Source organism: Chelonoidis abingdonii, chromosome 22 (genome assembly GCF_003597395.2).
Source record: "Chelonoidis abingdonii isolate Lonesome George chromosome 22, CheloAbing_2.0, whole genome shotgun sequence".
Classification (NCBI taxonomy): domain Eukaryota; kingdom Metazoa; phylum Chordata; order Testudines; family Testudinidae; genus Chelonoidis; species Chelonoidis abingdonii.
In genome coordinates this window covers 9,140,321-9,166,220 of record NC_133790.1, presented here as the reverse complement: position 1 = coordinate 9,166,220, position 25,900 = coordinate 9,140,321, and the positions used below count along the sequence as shown (strand labels likewise).

The 25,900-nt window shown below is 51.1% G+C and overlaps 1 protein-coding gene across 17 annotated transcripts in view; it reads left to right on the top strand.

Moving 5' to 3' along the window:
* The window catches only part of NCOR2 (nuclear receptor corepressor 2), a 428,298-nt gene that overhangs the window by 256,764 nt on the left and 145,634 nt on the right, over positions 1-25,900 (top strand). For 13 of the 17 annotated variants that reach the window (XM_075060010.1, XM_075060007.1, XM_075060000.1 and 10 more), the window contains 2 exons: positions 3,206-3,272; positions 24,663-24,850. In XM_075060010.1, coding sequence (XP_074916111.1) covers positions 3,206-3,272; positions 24,663-24,850 — 255 coding nt within the window. The remainder of the gene's footprint in view (positions 1-3,205; positions 3,273-24,662; positions 24,851-25,900) is intronic. The other 4 variants (XM_075060008.1, XM_075060003.1, XM_075060002.1 and 1 more) reach the window with 1 other exon arrangement.

The following is a 25,900-nucleotide window of genomic DNA, read 5'->3' as shown; positions in this document are numbered from 1 at the left end:
TCAGTGATATTGGTTAAATAGGTCTAATAGGATAGGCTCTGATCATTGCAATGCAGACTGGAATAACAGTGGGTCCTTTGCAAACATACAGTCAAAAAAAGTGAGCCCCTCTCTTCCCCAAAAAGCAACCCCTCTGGCGTAGATTTTTTTCTTTTGTGATCAACACTGCTGATATATATACATATATAATCATCATCATAATAATAATAAAAAGGACACCATTTGATATGCAGGCCCTTGTTCAAAAAATTATTCTAAATCCAGGCAGTTGTGGTCTACAGGGACACTGATATTTGACATTGGTATGAATTCTGTTAAACTTATCGCTGCCTATAATTGGCCATGCGTGGTGGTTTCAGTCTGAGCTCTTTACTTTCAGAAGGCTCAAGCTGAGGATGTTTGAATCTAATTCAGGCAGTGAGCTGCTATTTCCTCTTTGAAGGAGGAGGTTGCAGATGCCACTTGCAAGCACTATCTTGGAAATCAAATCCTATTTTTACATCAAAGTGTTCAAGATAAAGTCTGAGAGAATGACAATGTAGGGCGGCTGAACTAGAGCTCAGGGATCCAGCATTCATTTGACCTCACCAATAACTAAAAGGAAAACAGAATATAACATTATTACTTAGACCACAAATCAAGTCCGAGTTGGACCTTGACCCATGTCCCATCATTATTTGGATAGTATTTTGCAGGCAGGTTTAAGAACAGCCCCTGTTCCAAAGAGCTTACAGTCTAGGGAGAAAATCTATAAATGCCCAGAGAGGAATCGAGAAGCAGCCAAAGCAAATGTGGGTGTTTGAACAGTGATGGGTAGAATGTGCCTTGTTAGGACCCTGGGCGCTGTTGGAGAGGGGAGGAGGGAGAAGACGGTTAGCATCATCCCCTCTTCTCTAGAAAATAAATCCAACTCTCTGCACTTTGTATAATGGTGACCTCCTCTTCTTTTATCCATCCACGATCCATCCAGCCCATATCTGGCTGGGTAGTTCTTTGGCTGCTCCCTGTGTTTTGGAGAAATGCTGCTTAGAAGGATCCGGTGCCTGTAATGCAGCTCCTGTAGGAAGGCGAGTTTATTCCCAGTTATTGCGGAGGCAGGAGCGAGAGGGCGCAGTGTGTATCGTGGGTCCCTGAGGGGCTGTGGATCTCCTTAAAAATAATGTCCAGCCACTCTGCTGCTCTGGTTTTTTTGTATTTTTTTTCAAGGGAAATGGAGAGGGGGAAAGGAAGGGAGAAGCAGCCTGAGAGCACTGGGTGTATTTCATTTTGGGAACTCCTGGGTGAGGGGGTGAGACTCTCTTTAGGCTCCTGCTAGTAATTACCCACCATGCAGCTCTGCTTTCATTGGGGTCAGAGGCAAACACACACTCACACCTGATCATTGTTTTTTGCCAAAAGTTTCTATTGCAAGAACAACTGGCAGTGCAAATGTTTGTTTGAAACAGTTCAGCGCTTTCTTTCAGGCAGCATTTCGCAGGCTTCTGCGAGCCCCTCGACTCTCCATCCTTGGAGTGGGGACGTTTCCTTTTCTATATGGTATTTTGAATCTCTTTTAAAAAGACGGGGGGGCCTGAGACGTGTCTGGCTGAAAGTGCAGATTGGTGTTATCCACACGGGTTATTTTATCCCTTGTAGCTGCTGTTGATGTCCTGATCCTGCACGGCACTCAGTAGCTCTTGCAAGGTGCTGAGCTTACTCAATTGACTTGCTTGCTCCTTTGCAGGACAGGGTTCCCAGGGAGTAAAAGGGGTAGGAGATTTTCTTGCATCCAGGATTCCCTTGAAACCACCACTTCAGTCCTGTCACTTCTGATCCTTTGGCTCCCGTAGTTAGAAAACTGAGCCCAGTGTGTGCGTGCTGGCTAGTCAGGCATGCGTTCCAGGCAGCTCTGCCTTTCCTAGGCTGGGAAGGCGACTGTCCTAAAGTTCTCTTCAACAGGTAAGTGGAAAGGCAGCATGGTCCTGTTGGTTTGAGTCCTGGGCTGGAAACAAGGAACTCTTGAGGGTTCTAATCCCAGCTGTGCCACTGGCTTGCTGTATGACCCTAGGAAAGTCACTTTACCTCTCTGCGTGGAGAGGTTGCATTAAACTGTAATTACATCCATACTTCTCTGGCAGGTCTCTCTGTCTCCGCAGAACTGTGGCATTCCAGAAAAAGCAAATCAAGCCTGGAGTAAAGAAAACTTCCCCAATGTGAAAGTTGCAGTACTGTCTGTCTGCAGCCAGCGGTAACCCCAGCTCTTAGGCCGCTGTGGCTAGGTGCTTCGGCACGTGCCTAATGTTAACCAGGGAAATAAATGGGTTATTCACGTGCTGAAAGTTGGGCACATGCTTAATTGCCTTCCTGAGCTGGGACCCAAGAGAGGCGTCAGCTGCTGATTCAGTCCTGCCGAAGCCTAACCCAGCGATTTAAATGTCAGCATTGCTTTCCTTCATTTCTGAGCATTGTACAGAAACAGCCCATTGCCCTGTAATTGTGGCATAGCTTCCACAGAGCGCTACTGTTTTTCCAGCTGTAAACTGCATCTAACATTTAATTGTACCCCTGGGATGCTGTGTAGTTAATGCTTTGAGGCAGGACCGTAGAGGTGGGGGCAGTAAGATACTGTAGGCGCGAATACGCCATTACTGTTGTGTGGCTTTCTTTCATTACTTGGAAGATGAAGGGTCTGGTCTCCAACATGCACTATCCTGGCTGTTGGTTGCTCCCGGGAGCAGTGCTATTGACATAACATACAGCAGTTGGCATCTGTGGAGCTACTTGTGGTAGCGAGCGATAAGCTTGGTTGCAGATGTTTGGGGGATTAAGGGAGTTTGTGAAGTTAGTTAGAATCTATGGCCCTGATCCTGGAAACACATCAGTGAGTAAAGTTACACACGTGTAAGCGTTGGTAGGATCAGGTGCTGAGATGACAGGACTAACCCAAGGTGAAATGCAGACTGCAAGACAAACCATGCAACTTATCAAAGGAGTGTTCAGAAAGACTTTGGCCTGCGTAGCAGAACTGCTGGGAATGCCTCAGTTTTGCTCCAAAGGGACAGGAAGGTCCATCTGTGCTGTTGTAGGTGGCACATCCACGGCTTGGAAGTTGCTGTCATTGCAAAGTTAAGGTCGAAATTGTTTCATGATGTTGAAAACAGAAGGGATGTGCAGGACTTTGCATTTTAACAAACTGTTGTGTTTTTCCCCCTTTTCCCTGCTTTAGAAACCAGGCAATGCGGAAGAAGTTAATTTTGTACTTTAAGAGGAGAAATCATGCTCGTAAACAGTGGGTAAGTGAAATTCCTAAGTCTTATTTTGTATGTGCATAACAGATGCAAAGAAAAGTCAATGTTTAGCTCTTGTATGTAGAAAACGAAAGGAAGGATCCCAACACAGACAGGTTGGTACTTAGCATGTTACCTGTTGCTTTGTTTTTTCCTTCTGATTGGACCCTCTGTTTTCCATGCGGTAGCAGCCTCCATTATAAAAGTAACTTGTATGCAACTAACCCGGGGGCTGATTCTATTGCTCGGCAGTACTTTACTCCACAAATATCCCCATTCACAGGGAAGGCAAATAGCCTCTTGGTTTATCCATAGTGAAATCCAACGTTGATTTCAGTGGGACTGTTTGTGGAGTAGCTTTCTATACTCAGTGTAAGTAATCGGGTCTTGAGAGAAGAGTGAAGCTTACGTTGACTCCACAGCAGACAAATTGTATGAAGATTAAGCTTACTCTTTCCAGCTGACCACAGAATTACGTTTTAGGAATTTGTGGTTTAAAACAAATGAAAACACAGCCCCGTCCAGTTCTGTTGCAAGAAAAGCTGTCTAAGACTGAACTGCAAACACTTCTTTCATAGAAGTTACTCTTTGTTACGTAATGGAAAAGAGATGAGTTTTATGATGAGATTTTGAAGAGACCTGGTCAGATGGTTACAAACCTAAACTTCAGTTTTATTTAAAATAAGGGGGTGAAGAGACATACAGCATTACCTCTGGAAAGTAGCGCAACGACTTCATTGTGTGCTCCTTGGTCACTGGAAAGTAAAACCTAGAAACAAGTGAAAAGCTGACCGGTGTATTATCCATTGTTCGAACTAGGTGAAATGCCAAAAGTAAACAAACAGCCCAGATTGGAAAGTACAAATCAGATTGTAAACAATTTTTGTTTTAATAATCTAAATGATTATTAGTCTCACAGGTGAGGCATGTATTTTCTTCCATGTAATTTATATGTTGCAATCGACTTTCACATTAGAATATTTAGAAACGCAGACTTTGATATAGACAGTACTGAGCTGCCCTCTGTGGGGAAGCCTGAAATGTCGGATTTAGCTTCCTATGTGGAAGGGTTAGTGGGTTTTGTTAATTTCCATGGGAGTGGAGGTTTGCATGAACCTGGGGGGGATAGTTGGGAAAATCTGAAAAATCCACATGAGGGAAGTGGTATTAAAGCTGCGACTGTAAAAGCAGCGCTCTGAGGGACTGTTCCTGGAGATGTCGGAGCCAGTGATCAGAGCATGGCTGACAGTGACTAAGGGTGCGTGCTTTTTTTCCTGTGTTTTTTAAAAATTCTTCTGTGCATTCCAAAGGGATAGCTGCAGTTCTCACGAGGGTTGGAATTCACCTCTAAGTCATTTGGCTTTTTGCTTCATAACCCTCCTTCCCCAAATACACTGCCTGGAATAACTGATGCTTTTTGCATTTGAGAGAAGAACATCAATATTTTCTTCCTCAAAATAGACCATTTGCAAAGCAGTATGTGGTTTTGTTGGAAGCACAGAGGAACTAAGCAGGGTTGCTGCTGGTATGTGATACCCTCCATTGTTCTAAATCTTGACTAGGTTGCTCTGCTGTAAGTAGTGAGGAGGTGGAGGGGCAGTTTCATTTGACTGCAACCGCATGGGACCCAAAATGCGTCTTGTAGAAAAATTGCCTCGTATGAAGAAATCAGTAAATTTCCGCCACCAGGTTTGTTCAGTGCCCTTGAACGGGGATTTTTCAGTTTAGGGGGAAGCGTATTGCCTGGTTTTGAAGAATAGGCAGCAGATTGTTGCGGAACTTGCAAAGTGAATGCATTTGCTGTTTCTCTTCGCAAAAGGGGCACATCTAGCTGCCTCTTTCATATAGCAGACATTCTTTAAAAAAAGAAATGAAAAACACTTGTCTGTACTCGAATGTTTCCATTTGTCTCTCACTCACTCATACGCATGTACCTTTTTACATATCTCTGTTAGACAAATAACGTGATGTGGACATAGTTCTACATTAGATACTGATTGTATTTGCCTGGTGCAGCCAGGGGATTGGATGCCCCACGGGACTAGTAAAGGGATACATTGTTTACCATTCAGAGGCTGGTTTTAATCTGGTCTGTTTTGCTAGTGACTGAACTGTGTCATGAGTATATCAGCAGTATGGCCTAGTGGATAGAGCACTGGACTAGGACTCAGCTGACCTGGGTTCTATTCCTGGTTGTACCACTGACCTGCTGGATGACTGTGGGCAGATTGCTTTGCTGCTCAGGCCTGGTCTACGCCTGGAATGTAGGACAACCTAGGTACGTTGCTCAGAGGTGAATTTACCCCAGCGATGGGAGAAGCCTTTCTGTTGCTTATGTGACAGCAGCCTTACTGCAGTGATTGTAGTGGAGACATGGCCAGCTTAAGCTCTCTCTCTTCCCCACACACACACACACACACACACATGCTCATGCACAATAAACTAGTGCGGCGGGTCTCAATTTTAATGAGGTCGCCAAGTCTGGCGTTAGATTGCTGGGGCCCGGGGCCAAAAGCCTGAGCCTGCAGCCCTAGGTGGTGGGGCTCAGGTTACAGGCCCCCCGCCTAGGACTGAAGCCCTTTGGCTCTGCCACCCCTCACACACAGGCTCAGACTTCAGTCTCCCCTCCTGGGGTTGTGTAGTAATTTTCGTTGTCAGAAGGGGGTCATGCTGCAATGACGTTGGAGACCTCCTGAACCAGTGCCTTGGGGTCTTTAATGGCCACAAGCAGTGCAGGGTGTGTGTTTGTATATCGCACAGAGGAGATTGGAGGTTACGGGAGAAGTAAGATATCCTAGAGCAGCTCTGGAATTTTTTGACAAGACTTCTTTTTGGTGGGAAAATGCCAGTTTGTCAAAATCAAAACTGTGTGTGGCAACATCTCTGTTCTGATGAAAATGTCCACGTGAAGGTGGATCAGGCCCAGGGTGGGTTTGTGCATGCGTGCATAAAGGAAAGCGGATGGCCAAAATAGCCCAGTGGCGAGAGTGCTCACCTGGAATAGGGAAGACCTGGATTCAGACCCTGATTTGGAGTATTCGGTGTGGTCTGACTGATTCTTTGTACAAAGTGGAACAGTTCCAATGGGGGGAGATTTGACTCTAGCTTGGTGGCTAGAGCACTCCCGTGGGATGTGGGAGACCCAGATTCAAATCCCGGATTTGGAAAAGTCTCCATTTCCCTCTGGTGTGAACAAAAACTTTTAGTAACCACGACGTTTTTCATGAAGCGGAATGAATGTCTTCTGGGCAGCCCTCGTGTAGCATCAGCTGGATGGGGTGGCGGGTTCCAAGTGTCCTGCATAATCCTGTTTGTTTTCCGGAAGAGGAAGCCTTTGCCTTCCTAAATTGTAAGAGTCAGACCCTTGCTCTTTCTCCAGGGAAACCACAGGCTGGCACACAGCAGCAGCAGCAGCCAGCTGCATCCCAGCATTCAGGCCACCACGCGCTAAACTTCATGGGCTATTTTTAGCCCTTTCCCAAACACGTAGCTGTAAAAGCAGGAAAACATGGCAGACTTCTTGGCAGCAGAAGGAACCTTGGAGCGTATCCTCATTTGCCTGCTTATTTTGACTTGTTTGTTTATTTGCTGTCTGGCCCAAGTGGCCTCACTAGGATAAGTGCAGAAATGCAGCAGCAGTGAAATCTCTGTGCTGCCAGGGTCTGTTGGAATTACCAGCCACTTCTCGCCCATGACCAGAGATGTCACTGGGTTGATTTCCCAGCTTTCGATTTTTTTCCTCCGGTTCCCCACTTTCCCTTAGTTCCCAGGTGAGCTGCTCTTGAAACCAAAAAAACTGCTGCACATCCTTAGGGGAGCAGGAGGGTCCCAATGCTGGGCTCTATTTAATGGGGCTCCTGCACCATGCTGAATCTGCTGGAGAGGAGTGTCTCTGCTACACCAGCCCCATGGGGGCACCATCGCGGAGAGCACCTCTGTGAGCAGCACGGGTGGAGTCCGGAGCAGAGTGCACGTCTGGCTGTGCTTCAGCGTGGCCCGGAAGAATCCCACCACCTCTGTGAAGACAGTAGGAGAAAGAAGGGAGGAGACAGAAAGGGGAGCAATAGAGGGAAAGGGCAGCGGGGACAGCGAAACAGGAGAACAGAATGTGTTGGTTCTCTGCAGACGGACTCTAAACAGCATCTTTGCCTGCCTCAAACTGGGACCTGCATTCAGCGAAACACATCTTGTCTTTATCACTTCCTTGCAACCAATCGTGTGGAGGGAAGCAAGGGATCCTGGGGACCGTTCCACTTTCCAGGCCGCAGCCTGGGATCCAGGGGCTTTGTCCATTTCAGAGAGCGACGTGCCGCTTCGACCAGCTGGAACTGTGCCGTTCGAAAGCTGGGATGTGTTGGACTGACGGGGTCTGGCCGAGGGACCATGTCCCCCTGCGACCGAGCGATGGCATGTTTGTGTTACTCGGCTTTGGAAGGGCTGGCGTCCTGTTTAGATTTGGAAAAGCAGGTGGTCATGCTTGAAGATGCTCCCAGCGCCACACACAGCAGGTCTTGGGTAGCAATGCGGAATGTGTATGCACGCGGCAAACCTGCCAGTCTGCATGAGATGTGATGGGCCCCGGAAAACGGAGAGGCCACGTTGTGGCAGATGCAGGGTGTGTGGTGAGCCATTGTGCCCTGCATTATGTGGGTTGGCATTGCAGGCTGCTGGCCTGTCCCCTCAGCCCAGGAAGGAGCGAAGCCATGCCCAGGGCCTGCTTCAGGCCCTTTATTCTTTTTCTTCCACAGAAAACTAGTCCCTTCCCTCTGAATCCCAGGTCATCTGCAGGGGCCTATCTATTCCTTACGGGTTTCCACTCTGCAAGCCACATGCCTCAGAGCCATACCCTTCTCCAGGGCCTCTCACAGTAGCCAGCCTGCTTCCTGTAGCTCTTCCCCCTTGAGCTAGGGTTCCCTGCCAGTGCCTGCCTGCTCCCAGCAGCTTTCTCCCTAGCTGGCTTTTATAATCGTCTCATTCCTGGCAGATCAGTCTCAGCTGGGCGGGAGCTGATGTGTCACAGGTGAGGCTCGGCCCCCTCTTACAGGGCCAGCCACCTTGGGGCAGCATCCTGTCCTAATTGTGCTGCATTTTGAGAGAGAGTGTGGTTTGACAATGGAAGAAGTAGAAGCCAGAAAATCTGATACTGGTCTCCCGATGGGCCTGGAGTAAGCCAATGACCCCCCGCCTCAGTTTCCGCATCTGGGGAATAGGTGTATTAATGATGCTTCCTAACATCCCAAGGAACTTTGGATATGTCATGTTTGCCAAGGCCTATACAAAATGCAGATTACTGTTGTTCCCTCTTTAACTTCAGGGTCAATTTTTGCTAGCCCCAAAAATTTTCTTGGGCTTTTCATTGTCTGAATCAAATCTGATGCACTAAAGACCAAACAGATACAGGGTTTTATTGTCGTATTATTCCATTACTTTAAATGACTAATCTGCTAGAAGTACCTTTCACAAGGAGTAAATCTGATCTGCATTCAGTGCAAAGGTGTGATTATCTATTGCAGGCCAGATTTACTTCTTTCCAAAGGCAAATGGCCCAACTGGGTTTTGTATTGGTGCTACCCCCAGGGAATGCCGACCTGTGATTTAACCTAACAAACCATTCTCCCCTTCATTACTGCCTTACATTGCAGCTGGGCCACTGCCCTGACAAGGGAATGCTGTAATCTTTCAGATTTTGCTAATTTTGCAGGTCTTTGTTTGGATTATATGGCCTCCTTTGAGAGATTCACTTAGCATAACAGGAGATCAAAAGAAGGCACCAAACACTAAACAAGAGCTCTCCCGAATACTGCGTTTAAAGCAGCGTAAGAACTGGAGCATAAAAACGCACTTTGGCTGAAACTTGGCAGCTTGAAAGCAAGTGATTTTGCTCAGGGCTTGCATGGGATTCTACTGAAACATCAATAGCTTTCTGTCTGTCTGGTTTTCTGTCTTTCTTTCCATTGACACATCCCACAGGTCCATGTTCTCCGATAGGTGACTCTTGTGGGGAAAATGATGTGGACTATAAACCTTTGGCAATATCTGTAAATGCAGAGGACCTACTGAATTTGGTCTGGCTTGTGCTATGGGCCAGTTCTTGCTCTGGGTGTACATGGGAGCCCCATGCCCACATCCAGGGACAGTATCTGGTCCACTGGGTTTTGTGTGTTAGGCTGAGCTTTTCAAAGGGGCCTACCTCCCTCTGAAAGTCGCTGACAGCCCAATTGATTGCACCTTTCAAAGAGGCCAACCAGAGGCAATGCTAGAGAGCACTGGAATAAACTGCTGCAACTTAAAAGACCAATGAATTAGGGCCAGTTAGAGCAGGTGGTCACTACAGCCATAAAGAGGGGGCGGTGATTCCACTGCTCAGGGAGGAAGGACGTTTGGGCTTGAACCTGCCCTGGGGGTTTCAGGATTCAGGGGCGAGGCACAGAGCTAACTGTACCAGCGCAGGCAGGTCAAGCAGCATCGCCTGCTTGAAGCAGCTGCCGGCCAAATCGGTATAAACCACAGCTTTGCCTGTCTCCGCGCATTGATGCATCAATGTGGCATCTGGCCCCTGTTGTTTGCAAGGGAGGCAGCTCCCCGGTGCAGACAAGGCCTTAGGAGCAGCTTGGAGACTGAGAAGGTAAAATCAGAGCACAGGTGGAGGAGGCCACTGTGCAGTGCTCTAAAAGTGAGGGTCGGGATCTTGACTCTCACCGTGGGCAGTGCAGCTGCTGGGGAGGACGGGGCTGAGCAGCAGCTGTCTGGTAGGCTGGCGAGAAGCAAGGTGAGTAGCACGGAGGCTAAAGAGGAGGGGCTGCAAAGGGTTTGGAAAAGACAGAGCTCTTAGAGATGTCGGAGCTGCAGAGGTGGTGGCAGGATTGGGCAGGGCAAAGAGGTTACTCTAACCCTGCTTTCAGGCCTGGCTGATGGGGAGTCTCATGAGATTGGGAAGCCAGTTCCTCTTGGCTGTCCCATTCCGGTCTAGAGACCCTGCCATCTCAAACGCCGTACAGAACAGTGAATCCCAGATCCCTGGACATCAGCAATGACAAAGGCCAGCAGTGTTGGGGCATCTAGACCCAGATCCTCCAAGGTATTTGGGTTCCTAATTCCCATGGAAATCAGTGGGAGTTAGGTACCAAGAACCTTTGAGGGTCTGGGCCATACCTGGTCTTGGGCTGCTTCTCCAGCTTGTAGAGCAGTGATACTCAGGCTGAGGGTTGGGAGCCACAAGGGGATCTTTAATGTGTCTGCTTTGAGGCACGTGAAGTTAAAACACTGTGTGATTTAATTATTAACCAATCGGGATGCTTTTACTTTGTTACTAACCAGCTGTAGAATACTTGGTCATTTTGCTGTGAGAATTCTATATATACATAATAGTAGATGCAACAATGAATTCACGCTACGGTGGCTCTTTTGGATCATGCTGATCGTTAATTTGGTTCCTGCACCAGTGAGTCTGAGTGCCACTGTCTCCGTGGCAAGAGTTAACGGCAACACTCCTCCTGAATTTTGTGGGGAAAGGACTTTAGGGAGAGACAAAGGAGGCCTGGTTTGCTGAGCATCGTTGGCTTCTGTGCTACCGGCCACGTGGGAGATACTACCATTCAGGCAGCAAAGGAGCAGCACACCTGTTCTCGGTCTGCGTGGTAACGGGTTTGGAGATCGGGCTGAGGCACACTGCTCAGAGATTAGCTAATGGGTGGTGTGGGGAAAGGACAATGCAGGCAGAGTAACTTTTTGTGCCAAATGAAAGTTGAATGTTTCAAAGCGCTGAACACAGAGATGCTGAAACAGCAGAATCTGCAGCCCAGTGAATCAGGCAGTAGAGCTTGGATCCTCTTTCATTTCCCTATGGCTGAGCACCTGGCCCAACTGGGCCCTGGTGGCACTCACTCGTGCTGGGAGCTAGATCCTGCCTGGGGAGCTGCCACTTCGCTCCCGCTTCGGTCAAGTGGGAAGTGTCTCAGTTAGTACGGTAGCTGCCCTCCTGCTTCCCAAAATGCGTGCAGTTATCCGGGTCAGGGAAGTGGCCCTGTGGAAGTGATGAGCTCCCCCGATGAGTTATGAGTTATACAGCAGTGTAGTTGTGCCTGGGCTTTTCATGTACATCGGCACAGCAGTTAAACACCTGTGGCTGGCCTAGGTCGGCTGGCTCGAGCTTCAGGGCTGTAAAACTGCAGTGTAGACACCTGAACTCTGGGCCCCCAGGAGCGGGGAAGGGTCCCAGAACCTGGATCCCAACCCAAACACCTATGCAGCATTTTTCGCCCTGTGAACCCAAGTCAGCTGACCTGGGCCAGCTGCAGCCCCGCCATGGGTCGTTTTATTCCATTGTAGTCGGACACATCAAATGGCAGAGTCCTGCCTGGGGAGCCAGCTGTCTGAATTAGGTGAACAGGTTCTGGGGTCCCAGTAGTTGAGTTTTCAAGTAACTTGATGCAGTTTCGAACTTGTCAGTGTGGCACACCTGACCCAGTTTCTAGGCACGAGCTGTGCGTCCTTTCTGTTTCCCACTCTCATTGCTGGCAGTCAGGGTGCTGGAACTGAAATATTACTGATGATATGAGGAGCAAAGCAGGTCACATCAGGCCTTGGGGTAAGCAGGCACAGCTGCTGTTGACTCCAGAGGGAGATGGACTCGCTTACACCAGATCCAGATTACCTATCGGGAGGGATGCAGACTCTTCAGTGCTAGGCTGGTGCGTGCAGTGTGACTCAGGTTACATAGCGAACATGCGGTCACAGCACCGAGGTGCCATTTCTGGCAGTAACCAACACGAGTGGGGCCGTAGGAAGAGAGCTGGGGTTTGGGTGACTTGGCCGCTCTCCCCCGCTTTGAAACTGCCTTACGATGGGCACCAGAGTTGGGTGTGTCCAGTATAAATGGTATGATCCATCAGTGTGGCGAATGGCAACCTGCTCAAGGTTTGAGGCCTGATCCACAGCACAGTGAAATCAGTGGAAAGATTCTCACTCACATCAAAAGCTTTCAATCGGACCTCTTTCGGAGGAGAAAGTTACTGGATGAGAATAAGACCTCTGGGGAAGTTGACAGCTGCAGACTTTCCTCCTGCAGTGGGGCAAAGCTGATGGAGAGGAGGCTGTATTTCTGGATTTGTGGTGTGTGGATGCAGTGACCTGGAGTGTGACTAATGAAAAAATCAGTTGCTGATAAGCTCTTTCCAAACCAGAGAACAAGGGGGTGGGGGGATTTGGGGTTGGCCATTGAATTTTGGCAAAATGACATCTGCTTTCACTTCCTTATTTTTGGCCTAGAGTGGATTAGTGTCACTCAGAATGAAACCTGAAAATCCCCACTGACAAACTCGGTTCTTCTTCAAGTGCTTGCTCATATCCATTCCAGTAGGTGTACGCGCTGCGCGTGCATGTTCGTCAGAAAACTTTTACCCTAGCAACTCCAGTGGGCCGGCAGGTCGCCCCCTAGAGTGGCGCCACTATGGCGGGTGATGTATACCCCTGCCGGCCCGCCCACTCCTCAGTTCCTTCTTGCACCGTGATCGGTCGTTGGAACTGTGGAGCACGGCATAGCTGACCTCCACATCCCTAGCTTCTCTTGTCAGTCGTTACTGTTCTAGTTAGTTAGCTATAGGTATAACATACTGTAGTTGTGTTAGAGTTAGAGTTAGAGTTATAGTTGTGTATATATTTATACTTCGTTATCGGGTAGGGGCTCTACTCTCCCACGCCCGGCGCCAGGCTGATGCCTGGTTCGCCGGATTCAAGGCGTGCTCGACTTGTAAGAAGCGATGCCCACCGTGATCCCACGACGCCTGCCTCAAGTGCCTGGGGGAATCACATATCTCAGATAAGTGCGCATCTGTAAATCTTTCCGTCGCGACGAAAGGGAGTGAGACCAGCGCCTCAGGACGCTCCTTATGAAGCGGCACTTCACCCGCGCCTCCGCACGAGCGCGGCTCCGGCACCGGACCCTCGGCACCGCGAAGACGCACCGGCACGGGCCTTCTCTGCACCGGCTCCCGGGAAGAGGCCCTCCCGTCTCACCCGGCTAGCGGCCCCGTAAGAGGCACCGCTGCCGACGCCGGCCGTGCTGGCTGTGCAAGGGCTTCATTGACTCGGGCCGGCGGGTCCGTCGAGTCCGATCCCTCCCAGCTCCCGCCAGATCTGGGGGTAGAGCTGATTACCTCGTCCACGCCCGAGACTTTCTGTGTGCAGCGGGACCTGATTGCTCTAACTGAGCCTGGGCTGCCCAACCCCCGGCACGTGTGCGGTTGTGGTCTCCAGGCCAGCCAACCCCTGATGAGGGCACCGTCCCCGGATTCTCAGACCCGGCGCCCCTCAGATCCGGCACCGATCGTGATCCCGGCACCGATCCCGAGGGAGGTCTTCCTCGCGGCGCCGCTCGCAGTCCCGTACCGCTCTCCTAGCGCACCGGTCGTACTCGCGGCACCAGTCATCATCGCGCCGATCCAGATACTCCCGGCACCGCTCCGGGTCCAGCCACCGCTACCGGCGCCGCAACTCAGGAGCCGCTCACGGCACCGCAGGTCCACATCCCGTCGACCTCCGCACCGCGCTGTCGCAGGTCCCGGTCCCGGCACGGTATGACTCACGGCACCGATCTCGGCACGCGGAGGTCGTCGCCATCAAGGGAGCTGGATTCTCGCTATCCTCCTCGGCCCACCATGGCCCTCCCGACAAGGCTCTGTATCCTCTCGAACTGACAGCATCTATTTGGACTCTGAAAGACCTGCCGCTATCTTTCCGGAAGGTCACAGGAAGCAGGCCACAACACTGGGTTTTGGACCCTGGACTACCATCAAGCCAGGCCCTCAGCAGTTCCCTCACGTGCGCCTGACCGAGCGGAGGCTCCAGAGGCTGCAGCGTCATGGCCCCCACCATCCCTGAGGAAAGCCGACCGTCCCATTCGTGGCTGCGGAAATCCCTCAGGAGCCTGAACCGTACTCCCAGCTGCGGAGCTACAGACCCACTCTTGCCAGGATCTCTTCATCTTCCTCCCCTGATGACAGTAGGCGGGAATGACATCCATGGGCCCACCCCCCTGGACCTGAGGCGCACCAAGACCTCCTCAGACGAGTGGCGCTGAACATGAACCTTCAGGCCGAGGAGGTCTCCGCGATTGAGGACCCTGTGTGCAGTATACTCACGTTGACGCACCCACTCGTGTTGCCTGCCCTTATAAAAAACGATACAGAGCAACGCAACACCATCTGGCAATCACCGGCCTCCGTTCCCCACAACCGAGGGGTAGACGTAAATACATTGTCCTATCTAAAGACTCCGACTACCTATTTGTCCACCCGCGCCCATGCTCCCTCGTCGTTCAGTCTGTGAACGAGAGGCGAACGTCATGGGCAAGAAGCGCCAGCCCCCAAGTCCAAGGAGGGAAGAGGATGGACCTACTGGGCCGCAAGGTCTATTCTGCGGGGAGCTTGCAGCTGCGGTTTCTAACCAGCAAGCTCTACTCAGCCGCTACTCCTTTAACACCTGGACAGCGGCTGATAATTCAAAGAGCTCCTCCCGCAAGGAATTCGTCAGGAGTTCGTCACCTTCTGGACGAAGGAAGAAAGTTGCCACGACATTCTTGCAGGCGGCACTGGACGCGGCCGACTCTGCCGCCAGAACTCTGGCCTCCGGGTCACGATGCGTCGTATCTCCTGGCTGCAGGTCTTGGCCTTCCTCCGACCCAACATACCATCCAGGATCTCCGTTGAGGCCAGGGCCTTATTCTCGGATAAGACTGACCCGCGGCTGCAAAGCCTGAAAGATAACAGGTTCATTATGCGGGCTCTTGGAATGCATAAGCCCGTGACACAGCGTAGACCTTCGCCCGCAACTACAACAACATCGTAGGCCTTTCCCCCGGCAGACAGAGACAGACTCTTTCAGGCGCCGCAATAAATGGCAGGCGCAGACAGTCGGTAACACGGGGGTCAAGGCCAAGGGACCACGCCTTCTTCCGGCTCGAAGCCCTATTTTGAGATGCGCCCGAGGGCGATGTACCAGTTTCCTCCGTGAACCGCTTCCACCCTTCTCCGACCGCCTCTCCTACTTCCTCCCCGCATGGCGCCGGCTCACTTCAGACGTTGGGTCCTCCGCACGCTGCGGTTGGATACCACCTGCCGTTTGCCTCGTACCTACCTTCCCGCCCCCTCCCTCATCCTCTTCAGGGACCACTCTCTCGAGCAGATCCTCCTCCAGGAGGTCGAACGCTCCTCGACAAAGGTGCCATTCAGGAGGTTCCGCAAAACGAGAAGGGCGAGGGTTCTACTCCCGCTACTCTTGATTCCAGGCAAAGGAGGTGACCCATCCTCGACCTCGCGGACTCAACAAAATATTACTGAAGTTGAAATTCCGCATGGTTTCCTTGGGACCATTACCATCCTAGATCCTGGAGACTGGTTATGCCGCCTTGACATGCAAGACGCCTATTTTCATGTCGCCATTTTTCCGCCCCATCGGAGATTCTTGTGCTTTCTCATAGGCAGCCGTCATTATCAGTTCACGGTCCTCCCGTTCGGCCTCTCATCGGCCCCGAGATGTTCACGAAGTGCATGGCCATAGTCGTCGCCTTCCTTCGCGCAGCTGGGTGCACGTATTACCCTACCTCGACGACTGGCTTATCCGAGGCCGTCAGCAAGCCAGGTGCTCTCCCACGTCTACATGATCAGCCGCCTTTTCGCGAACCTAGGCCTGATGCTAAACGTGGAAGTCATTCTGTCCCCTACCAAGGATAGAATTTATCGGCGTCGTCCTGGACTCGGCCACAGCCTCTTCCCTTGTCCCGTTTCCAGGCTTTGACGGACATCATCCGGAGGGATCATCCGGAGGCAGCACCTCTAACTTCTACTCGCACCTGCCTGACATCTTGGCCACATGGCGGCCTGCACTTTCGTACGGAGCACGCCAGGCTACGGCTCAGACCTCTGCAGTCGTGGCTCATTCCTGCTACGCCTAGCCAGGCGACCATTGGATACAGTCGTCACAGTCCCAGAGGACGTACTCTTCCCCTCAATGGTGGCTGGAGGAGTCCGTCGTCTGGTGTGGGCGCCCCTTCCTCCTCCACAGCCCTCGATGTCCCTCACTACGGACGCATCGGACTTGGGATGGGAGCTCCTTGGGCCGTTGAGGCGCAGGGTCGCTGGTCTCTCCCCGATCTGCTTCTCCTATCAACGTCCGAGAATTGAGAGCGGTCCGCCTTGAACAGGGCCTCACCCTCCCTGACTGAACTAACCTCGTTATCTCTAGCTTGCTTGCTAGCATATATATACCTGCCCCTGGAAATTTCCACTACCTGCGTCTGACGAAGTGGGTATTCACCCACGAAAGCTCACGCTCCAAAACCTCTGTTAGTCTATGAGGTGCCACAGGATTCTCTGCTGCTTTCACAAGCCATTCCTAGTATGCTCTGCAATATGAAAGATGTGTTCTACCTGGACTTCCTGGCTATTACACAACATTTTGCAGTATGCATACAATTCACACACTTGACACACACAATTCCTGTGTCTATTTGCTTCACAAGTGCCAATTAACATTTCGCTGCTTTCCTTTTCTATATTGCTTAGATTTTAAGGACTTATATTTGCATGAGTTTCCAAGAGTCTCTGTTCTCCCTGTCAGGCACCTTATTCCAATAACCCCAGTCCCTCACCTTTGGGATGAGGAGGCCAGGCCATGAATCTTTCTTTGGCCTAGCACAGGGGTCAGCAACCTATGGCATGAGTGCCAAAGACAGCATACGAGCCAATTTTTAATGTCACACTGCTGCCTGCTGGAGTCCCGGAGTCCCAGCAGGCAGCAGCATGCCATTAAAAATCCTGCCCTGCCCAGCCTGCCCCAGCCCGCCCTTCTCCCCCCACCCTTCCCCCTCCCATGGGGGCAGAGGCCAGACACTTGGTCCTGCCGGCTCCCTTGCCTCTTCCCACAGTGTGCTGGGTTCCTGCCCCTCCTCCTCCTCTCCGTCCCTCCCTCCCTGCCAGCCAATCAGCTGATGGCCTTTGCGAGGGAGTGGGTGGGAGAGGAGTGGAGTCAGCGTGCGGGAGGCAGAGAAGAAGCAGGGGCAGGGCCTTAGGGAAGGGGGGGTGGAATAGAGGCATATCACCTCCAGCCCCCTGCTGTGAGCACCTCACACCCCCAGCACTCTCCCCTGACCCCTATACACACACACACACCCAGCACTCTGCCCTGACCCCCCCGACACACACAGCCCTCTGCCCTGAGCCCTGCAGCCCCACACACACCCCATGCCTCTACCCTGAGCCCTGTACCCCCCTCACACACACCCAGCCCTCTGCTTGACTCCTTCACCCCCCCTTGACCCCAGCCCTGATTGGCACCCCCCCACATACCCAGCCCCCCCAAGCACCTCTAACTTCTACTCGCACCTGCCTGAAACATCTCTTGGCGGCCACAGCGTGCCTGCCTGTTCGTGGACGGAGCGCCAGGCTCTATCGGCTCAGACCTCTGCAGTCGTGGCTCATTCTCTCAGCTACCGCCTAGCCAGGGCGACCATTGGATACATGTCACGTCCCAGAGGCGTACTCATTCTCCCTCCAGATGGTGGCTGGAGGAGTCCGTCTCTGTGTGGGGCCGCGCCATCAGTCCATCCTCCACAGCCCTCGATTACTACTACGGCACGCATCGGATTGGGATGGGAGCTGCACCTTGGCGTTGAGGACGCAGGGTCGCTGGTCTCCACCGATCGCTTCTCCATATCAACCCCGAGAAATTGGAGCGGTCCGCTACTTGCTTGTCCAGCTTCCAATCGGCAGATCCGAGCCAGACTGTGTCTCAGTTCATCAGACAACACCACAGCGTGTACTATGTCAACAACAGGGCGGAGAGAGATCTCCTCATTCTTCTCGTGTGAGGCCATAATTTTTGGCGACTTTTTGCATAAGCCCACTCAGTCACCTAGTTCGCTTCCTTTCTCCCCGGCGGACGCGCAATACCTGGCGGACCATCTCAAGTCGGTCTTTCAGCTCCACGAAATGGTCCCTTCGCCCGGTACGTTGACCCTTAACACTCTCCCCAGGTCGGGGGCATCCCCACATGGACCTTTTTGATCTCGCGCCACGAACAGGAAGTGTCGATGTTTGCTCCTTCCAAGAGCGCGAGCGGGCGCTCGGTAGCGGATGCTCTTCCTATTCCGTGGGGAACGTACCTCTTTTATGCCTTCCTCCGTTCCCATTGATCCTCAAGGTCCTTCTGAAGGGCGCGCAGGGACAGGGCCCGCTTGATTCTTCATTGCCTCGGCATGGCCACGTCAGCATTGGTCTCTCTGCTGGACTGTCGGTGGTGGACCCTGTTCCCCTGCCTCTTCACCTGGACCTGATACGCAGGACACGGCCGCTTTGTCACCCGGACCTTCAGTCCCTTCACCTCTCGGCGTGGCTGCCCTGCGTGCTAACTGTGGTCCGAATTGCACTGCTCTTCCCCAGTGAGGCAAGTACTTCTAGAAAGTCGAAAGCATTACGAGGACACGTACATAGCAGTGAGCGTTTCAGTGCTGCTGTGTGCGAAAAGCGCTTCACCCTGCTGATGTTCCATTCGATCGTCTGGACTACCTGTGGTCGCTCAAACAACAGGCCTGCTATAGCCTCTTTCCGGGTTCACTTGGCGGCCATCTCCACTTTCACCAAGGGAGCGAGGCCATTCTGTCTTTTCACACCCACTGGTGACTAGATCCTCAAAGGGCTTGGAGCGCCTTTACCCCAAGTCCGTCATCCAGCCCCTCCTGGGATCTCAACCGGTAGTGTTGTCTCGTCTTATGTCCCCCCCGTTTGAACCACTGGCTACATGTTCCCTCCTCTTATTTGTCCTGGAAAACGCATTCCTGGTGGCCGTCACATCCGCTAGGCGCATATCAGAGCTGCGCGCACTCGTCGTGGACCCCCCGTACACGGTGTTCCATCGAGACAAGGTGCAACTGAGGGCCACGCCCTGCATTCCTCCCAAGGTTGTCTGGCCTTCCACGTTAACCAGACATATTCCTCCCTATTCTTTCCCAAACCTTCATTCATCTCGTAGGGGGACAAACAATTGCACTGCCTAGATGTGCGCAGGGCGCTCGCCTTTATAGAGAAAGAACCAAGCCGTTCGCAAGTCCACTCAGCTCTTTGTCGCAATAGTGAACGGCTCAAGGGGTTTGCCAGTCTCCTCACAGAGGATCTCCTCATGGGTGAGGTCCTGCATCAGAAACATGTTATGACTGGCCCTATCTCCCTTCGGGGCTGTAAACTGCGCACTCTACTATGAGCCCAGGCATCGTCAATGGCGTTCCTCGCACGAGTTCCCGTCCAGGAATCTGTTAGGCAGCGACCTGGGTCCTCCGTGCAACCTTCGCTACCCATTATGCCCTAGTCCAGCAGTCCAGGGATGATGCGGCCTTCGCTCTGCCGTTTGCGCACTGTGACCTCTCACTCCGACCCCACCACTAGGTAAGGCTTGGGAATCACCTACTGGAATGGATATGAGCAAGCACTTGAAGAAGAAAACCAGTTACTCACCTTGTAACTCTTGTTTCTTCGAGATAGTGTTGCTCATATCCATTCCACACCCGCCCTCCTTCCCCACTGTCGGGATAGCCGGCAAGAAGGAACTGAAGAGCGGGCAGGCGGCAGGGGTATATATCACCCGCCATAGTGGCGCCACTCTAGGGGGCGACCTGCCGACCGCTCTTGGACCTGAGTTTGCTTTGAACCCCAGCATGAAGGATGTAAGTGTGACCATTGGAGGAGCCCGTCTGGTTAGCTGGGGTAGTGCTTGTTTACAGCTGGGCAGCATTCTTGCTGTCTCCAGCCAAATATGGACGGCTCCACCCACTGCTTGGCCAAGTACGACCTACCTGAGTCTTGGGTGTGGGTCTAGTGTGCCACACCAGCCGCCGCTCCTCACTTGGCTCTTTCTGCAGGGGACAGACTAGCCAGGCATAGCAGCGGGAATAAGCTGCAGTGTTCCATGAGCTGCAGTAACTTGCTGCCTCCCACCCAGAGCAAGAGGGCAGAAGGGAATAAATTATGTCTGAGGCCCAGTGCCCTCTCTGGGGTGCTGCTTACACAGGGTCCCTTTTCAGGGCGCTGCATGCAAGAGAGCATTATTCCTATGGAGGGAGGGGGCACCTTTTAATGGGAGTGAAACTTCAGCATTCGTTATGAGGCTAAACCCATAATACTTGGGAGGTGTTTGGATATGGTAGTGATGGTGGGCCCCTATGGGCAGGGGGATGGCTGTGCCAGAAGGAAGTTGCATGGAGTTGTTCTGGGTTTATGCCAGTGTAACTTGGGGCAGAATCTGGCCCGCAGTCCTTGCAAAGTCGTGTTTGTCAGTCAGTACCCCCCTACCCCCTTGCACTTGCACTGTTCTGTTTCACTGTTAGCTTCTCTGGCTGCTAAGAAGGTGTAGTAACGGGCCTGAATGCTTTCACTCTTACCTTGGTTTCCTGGTTAAGAGCTTTAGTGTTGCTAACAGGGTATTTTTAGTTTCCAGACAAGAGCAGACTTTTAAATTACAGTTCTGTTCCTTCCCAATGGTGTATAGGCTGAGCGTGTGTGTGTGTGTGTGTGTGTGTGTGTGTGTGTACACACACTGTACATTGACCAGAGCCAGAAGGGAATGGGATGAACTGTGTTTTCTGCATTTCCTATGGTTCTGTCTACCCCATTAAACATTTATATCCCTAAATTGAAGAATCAAATCGTAGAATAATAGACTGGAAGGGACCTTGAGAGGTGATCTAGTCCAGGCCCCTGCACTCAAAGCAGGACTAAATATTATCTGGACCATCCCTAACAGGTGTTTGTCCAATTTGCTCTTAAAAATCCCCAATGATGGAGATTCCACAACCTCCCTAGGCAATTTATTCCAGTGCTTAAAACCACTCTGCCAGTTAGGACGTTTTTCCTAATGTTTCTTTTTCCAAAAGGAAAAATGACACTTAGACATTAGAGATGTAAAAGACCTACCAGTCATTGCTTGACTCATTTAAAACCGGGTAGCGCAGAGCACAGGTGAGAATATAAAGTACGGAAAAATCAGATATTGGAGGCGAGAATCTAGCAGGTCTGTTTCATCTCCATCCTCTGTGATTCCCCACCCCTGCTGGAGCAAAACTTCTCCTGTTGGTCTGTTCTCTGATCAAGCCTGCTATCTGGTTGAGTATATAAATGTCCTAAGCAATGAGGCTTCCATTGTGTCTTTTGGGAAACCCATCCCACCATCAAATGAGACCTTGCTGGGAATGGACAGGAAGCAGAATGCACAGGATCCCTGCTCGTAGAGTCACTTTGTATCTCTACTATTGATTGGATTTAGTTGTATGCTTAGGACGTCCTACGTGGGTTGATGGGGAATGTGCATGGATGAAGTGGTGGAGCTCTGGGGCAGGCAGGTTGCTTCCAGTCAGGATGCGGTCCAGCAATATCTCAACAAATACTAGGAGGACTTAATGTGTAACACCTTCCCAGTGGGCCGCTGTCCACATAGCTGTAAAACCCATCTGAATCGGTGCTCCCCATGTTGATAGCTTTCATGGAGGGGCCCTGGATTCTGTGGCTCAGAGATGCTGAGTGTGGACCCCCTCTAGAGGTGGTTCCCCTGTGTCAGGTTTGGAGTACGGCGTGAGGCTGGGTTGGGATGTCTGTACTGACACACTGAACACTCCTGGACTCAATTTTCCCCTGTGCCTGAATTCCACCTCCCTGTGGCCTCTAACTTAGCACCACCTCTACTGAAGAATTAGTTGAGCTCCCTCTCCCGCCACATCCCCTCCTCTGGGTGGGGTGCTGGGGAAGGAGTCGTGTCCGGCTTTCTGCCAGTAAGGTGTTTCTGTCAGCCAGGGGAATTCTCCACGGGTCATTTGTGGCCAGAGGTTGCACCGTGTGAGTGGCTCCATGTGACCAGATCGTACCAGAGAATCCAGGGCTCCGTGCTCTGTAGAGAGAGAGAGGGCTGTGGTCCGTAGGCAGCACCTGAAGTCACCAAACCCTCACTTGATGTTGGTGAAGGGCTCTGAAGATTGAAAGCGTTGTACAGCCATCACGAAAATCCAGTTTCCCTCCATGTTTCAGGCTGGGCTTCCAAAGAAATGGCCCCCAATTCTTGAGAGAGAGAGAGAGAGTGTGAGTAGGGGGAGGGGGAGGGGAGGGGGGGGGAGGAAGCTTGCCAGCACCTAGTGTTGACACTTTCAGTTTGCTCTTACATGTCAGGATGCAAAAGGTTGACTCTGTTCCCTCAGGAACAGCTCTTATGGATTGTTTTTTTCCTCTCTGATTGTGTATGTGTGTGTTTTTTCCTCTCCCTCTCATCCTTCCTGATTGAGATGTACCAGAGTGTAGAAGGCTCAAGAAAAATCACCATGAAATTTTTGTGGAAATAGTGGGACTTTTAGTATTGAGCAGTTTTGGTAGTATTGGGTATTTTTTGAGATGCTCTAACCTACCCACGGGAGAAACCAGCCGTATTCTGCTCCTTATCCCTGGAGACTGTTTGCAGAGCTTTGGCACTGAAGTTTCATTAATTTTGCTGTGTTCACTCAAGTGCTACTCTCCTTCAGCTGGGAATTACTTGGAGGTACTTGTGGTTTTGGGCAATTCTTTTCTGAAACAAAATGCTTTAAGCCTTGACTGTAATGCAGTTGGAATCTCGCGTCTCTGTTTTCCTCGTGCCCTTTGCATGTCTTGTCTGTTTAGGTTGCAGGCTCTTCAGGGCCGGGACCGCCTCTCGTGGGGCTGGTGCAAAGGGATTTCAATAGCCTTTGGGGGGTGTTTTAACAGTGCCTGCACATTGGGCTCGAATCTCATTTGGGGCTTCCAGGCGCTACTTTAATGCGGATAATGATGGTAGTGATCATGCGGCTGGGATTGTGAAATGCATGTCTTGGTGAATTTTTTCCTTCCCTCTAACCTTGCTGTTCTAGAAGAAACTCCAACGATGTTATGGGTTTGCAGCTTCCAAAGCCTTCAGTGGGAGGCGCTAGCACACACCTGACAGCAGGCATTGATCTTAGGGTAGATTTTCAAAAGAGCTTCTGTTTTTTGCACACATAGTTCTACTCACAGAATCATTTTGCATGTACATCTGCCCACGTGCCTTAGGTGCTTATCTGTCTCTGTCTCCATAGTATCTGAGCGCCTATCCTCACAGCTCCTCTGCGAGGTAAGGCAGGGTACTTGTCCCCATTGTACAGAGGGGGATTTTAGGGACAAGAAGATGAAATGACTTGCTCAAGGTCACCCAGGGAGGCTGTGGCGCAGCAGGGAATTGAACCTGCGTCCTCCACATGATGAGTTAGCTCCCTAGCCATTGGCTGATCTTCCCCTCTGTATACATGCAGCCTTATGGTTGCTGGCCTCATTCTCCTCTCTCCTATGGAGGTGTGAATTGGAAGTAACTCAGCTGAAGCAAATAGAAAGACACTGGGGTAAAAGTAGTGAAACAAAGAGGAGAACGGAGCCTGGTGTCTGGAAAACTGAGCCCCTGCTTCATCGTTATGGTTGGATGGGCTAGTTCCAGCGTCAGTAGTTAGGATGTGTTTACACTGCAGTGGGAGGGGTGGTTGTAGCCCGGACAGGCGTACCTGCGCTAGCTGTAACTGCACTTACACAGCTGAGAATAGCAGCGGAGACATGGTGGCATGGACTCCTGGTGCAGGCTGGCCATGCAAGTATGGATGCAGGGTTCCAGGTGCACTCGGACAGCTTGTGATATTTATAGCCATGCTGGCTAGATGTAAGCTAGCATGGGTATGTCTGCCTGCCTACCTAAGCTGCAAGGCCACCTCTGATTGCAGTGTAGACTTACCCAAAGTGCATGCATTGTCTTTCTAACCAGATGTTCTTAAACTCTGCTGATAAAGACAGTGAATGAAGTAGGGGGAAATCCTTCTTGAGAGTAACAATCTACAGGAGGAAATGTCATCCAGTGGTTAGATCGGGGACGTGGGGATTCTACTCCCGCTTTGTGTCCTTTGGGGAGTTCATTGCCGTCTCTGTGCGCCTCAGTTTCCTTACGTGTATCTCATCCCATATCTCCTAGCAGAACCTCATCTGCCTTGTTGGGGAGGCGGTGGCGGGGATTTTGATTAATAAATGGATGTGTGTAAAGTGTTTGGAGATACTCAGTGCTTCGGAAAAGCAAAGTCCCACTCGGAGAGGGACCTTTAGGACAAGGACATCGTGGAAGTTTTCCAACTCTAAGAACAAAATCCCCTCTGTTAAGGGCACTTGATTTGAGCTTCCTCGTTCTTTCTGGTCCCCAGCCCTGTGCAACTTATTCTAACAAACCCCACTACTGTTCTCAGCGGCTTGGCTTCTGTTCAGCCCAACAAGCCATTGGGAGAAGGACTTAAGGAGCTGCTCTGTCTGGGGCTGTTTTCTGATCTCCCCCTCTCACTTAACCTTTCAGGAACAGAAGTTTTGCCAGCGCTATGACCAGCTGATGGAAGCCTGGGAAAAGAAAGTGGAGCGCATTGAAAATAATCCCCGGCGCCGTGCCAAGGAGAGCAAAGTGCGGGAGTACTATGAGAAGCAGTTCCCAGAAATCCGGAAGCAGCGAGAACTGCAGGAGCGCATGCAGAGGTTAGAGGAGAAGCAGTAGGAAGAGGCTAGGCAGCCTTCCTCCTTTGCCTTTAGGGGGCTGGGGTTCAAAGATGGTTTTAAATTGCTGGGCGTGGTTCCTTGGTAAACAAACCTCCTCCTTCTCCTGCAATGGAATGGCTGTTAGATGCACAAACCACAGAGCCCCATGAACAAATAACTTGGCTGCTTTCTCCCCAAGGGGGATCGGCCTAGCTCAGACTGTCTACAGAGGAGGAGGAATTTCAAGAACCCAGATCTCCATTTTTCCTGTGTTGTTAAATTTCCTGGCTGGCCACATCATAACGCATGGGGTTAGTTCCTTACTATGAACATGTGACTGGGAGAGGGTATACCTGGTCCCATTACTAGGAGACTCAAATCAAGGTGGACAGACCCAGTCTAATTATTTTGTCACATAAATAGTTAAAAACAGAACTAGGCACAGAAGCCAAGCATCTGCAGAACGTGTAGAAAAGATTTAAAGACGTTACTCTCTCGCTCCATTCATATGATCAGCATTGTCCACCACCACTCCCATCCCCACAGCTCATTTACCTCTCCTCAACTCATAGAATCATAGACTATCAGGGTTGGAAGGGACCTCAGGAGGTCATCTAGTCCAACCCCCTGCTCAAAGCAGGACCAATCCCCAGACAGATTTTTACCCCAGTTCCCTAAATGGCCCCCTCAAGGATTGAGCTGACAACCCTGGGTTTAGCAGGCCAATGCTCAAACCACTGAGCTATCCCTGCCTCATCTTCAGAAGCGCTCTGAAGGTCAGGCTATTCCAGAGCAAAAGGAGGAGCAGCTGAGCAGGCAGTTGTTGGCTGAAGAAGCCTTAGCTAGTCAGGACTCAGACTGTTTAGTGTGGTGCTATATTCTGTGGGAGTTTTACCAGTGACCTCAGTGCGAGCAGAGTTGGCCACTTGTAAAAGTCCCACCCTACAGCTTCTTTATCTTTATCTTTTCTAAAAATATGTGTAGTTAAAGAAGAGCATAGGCTCTGTCCAGGAGTTTAGACCCCAGGTCTTAGCTGCTTCAAAACAAAAGCGTTTTAAAAAAAAA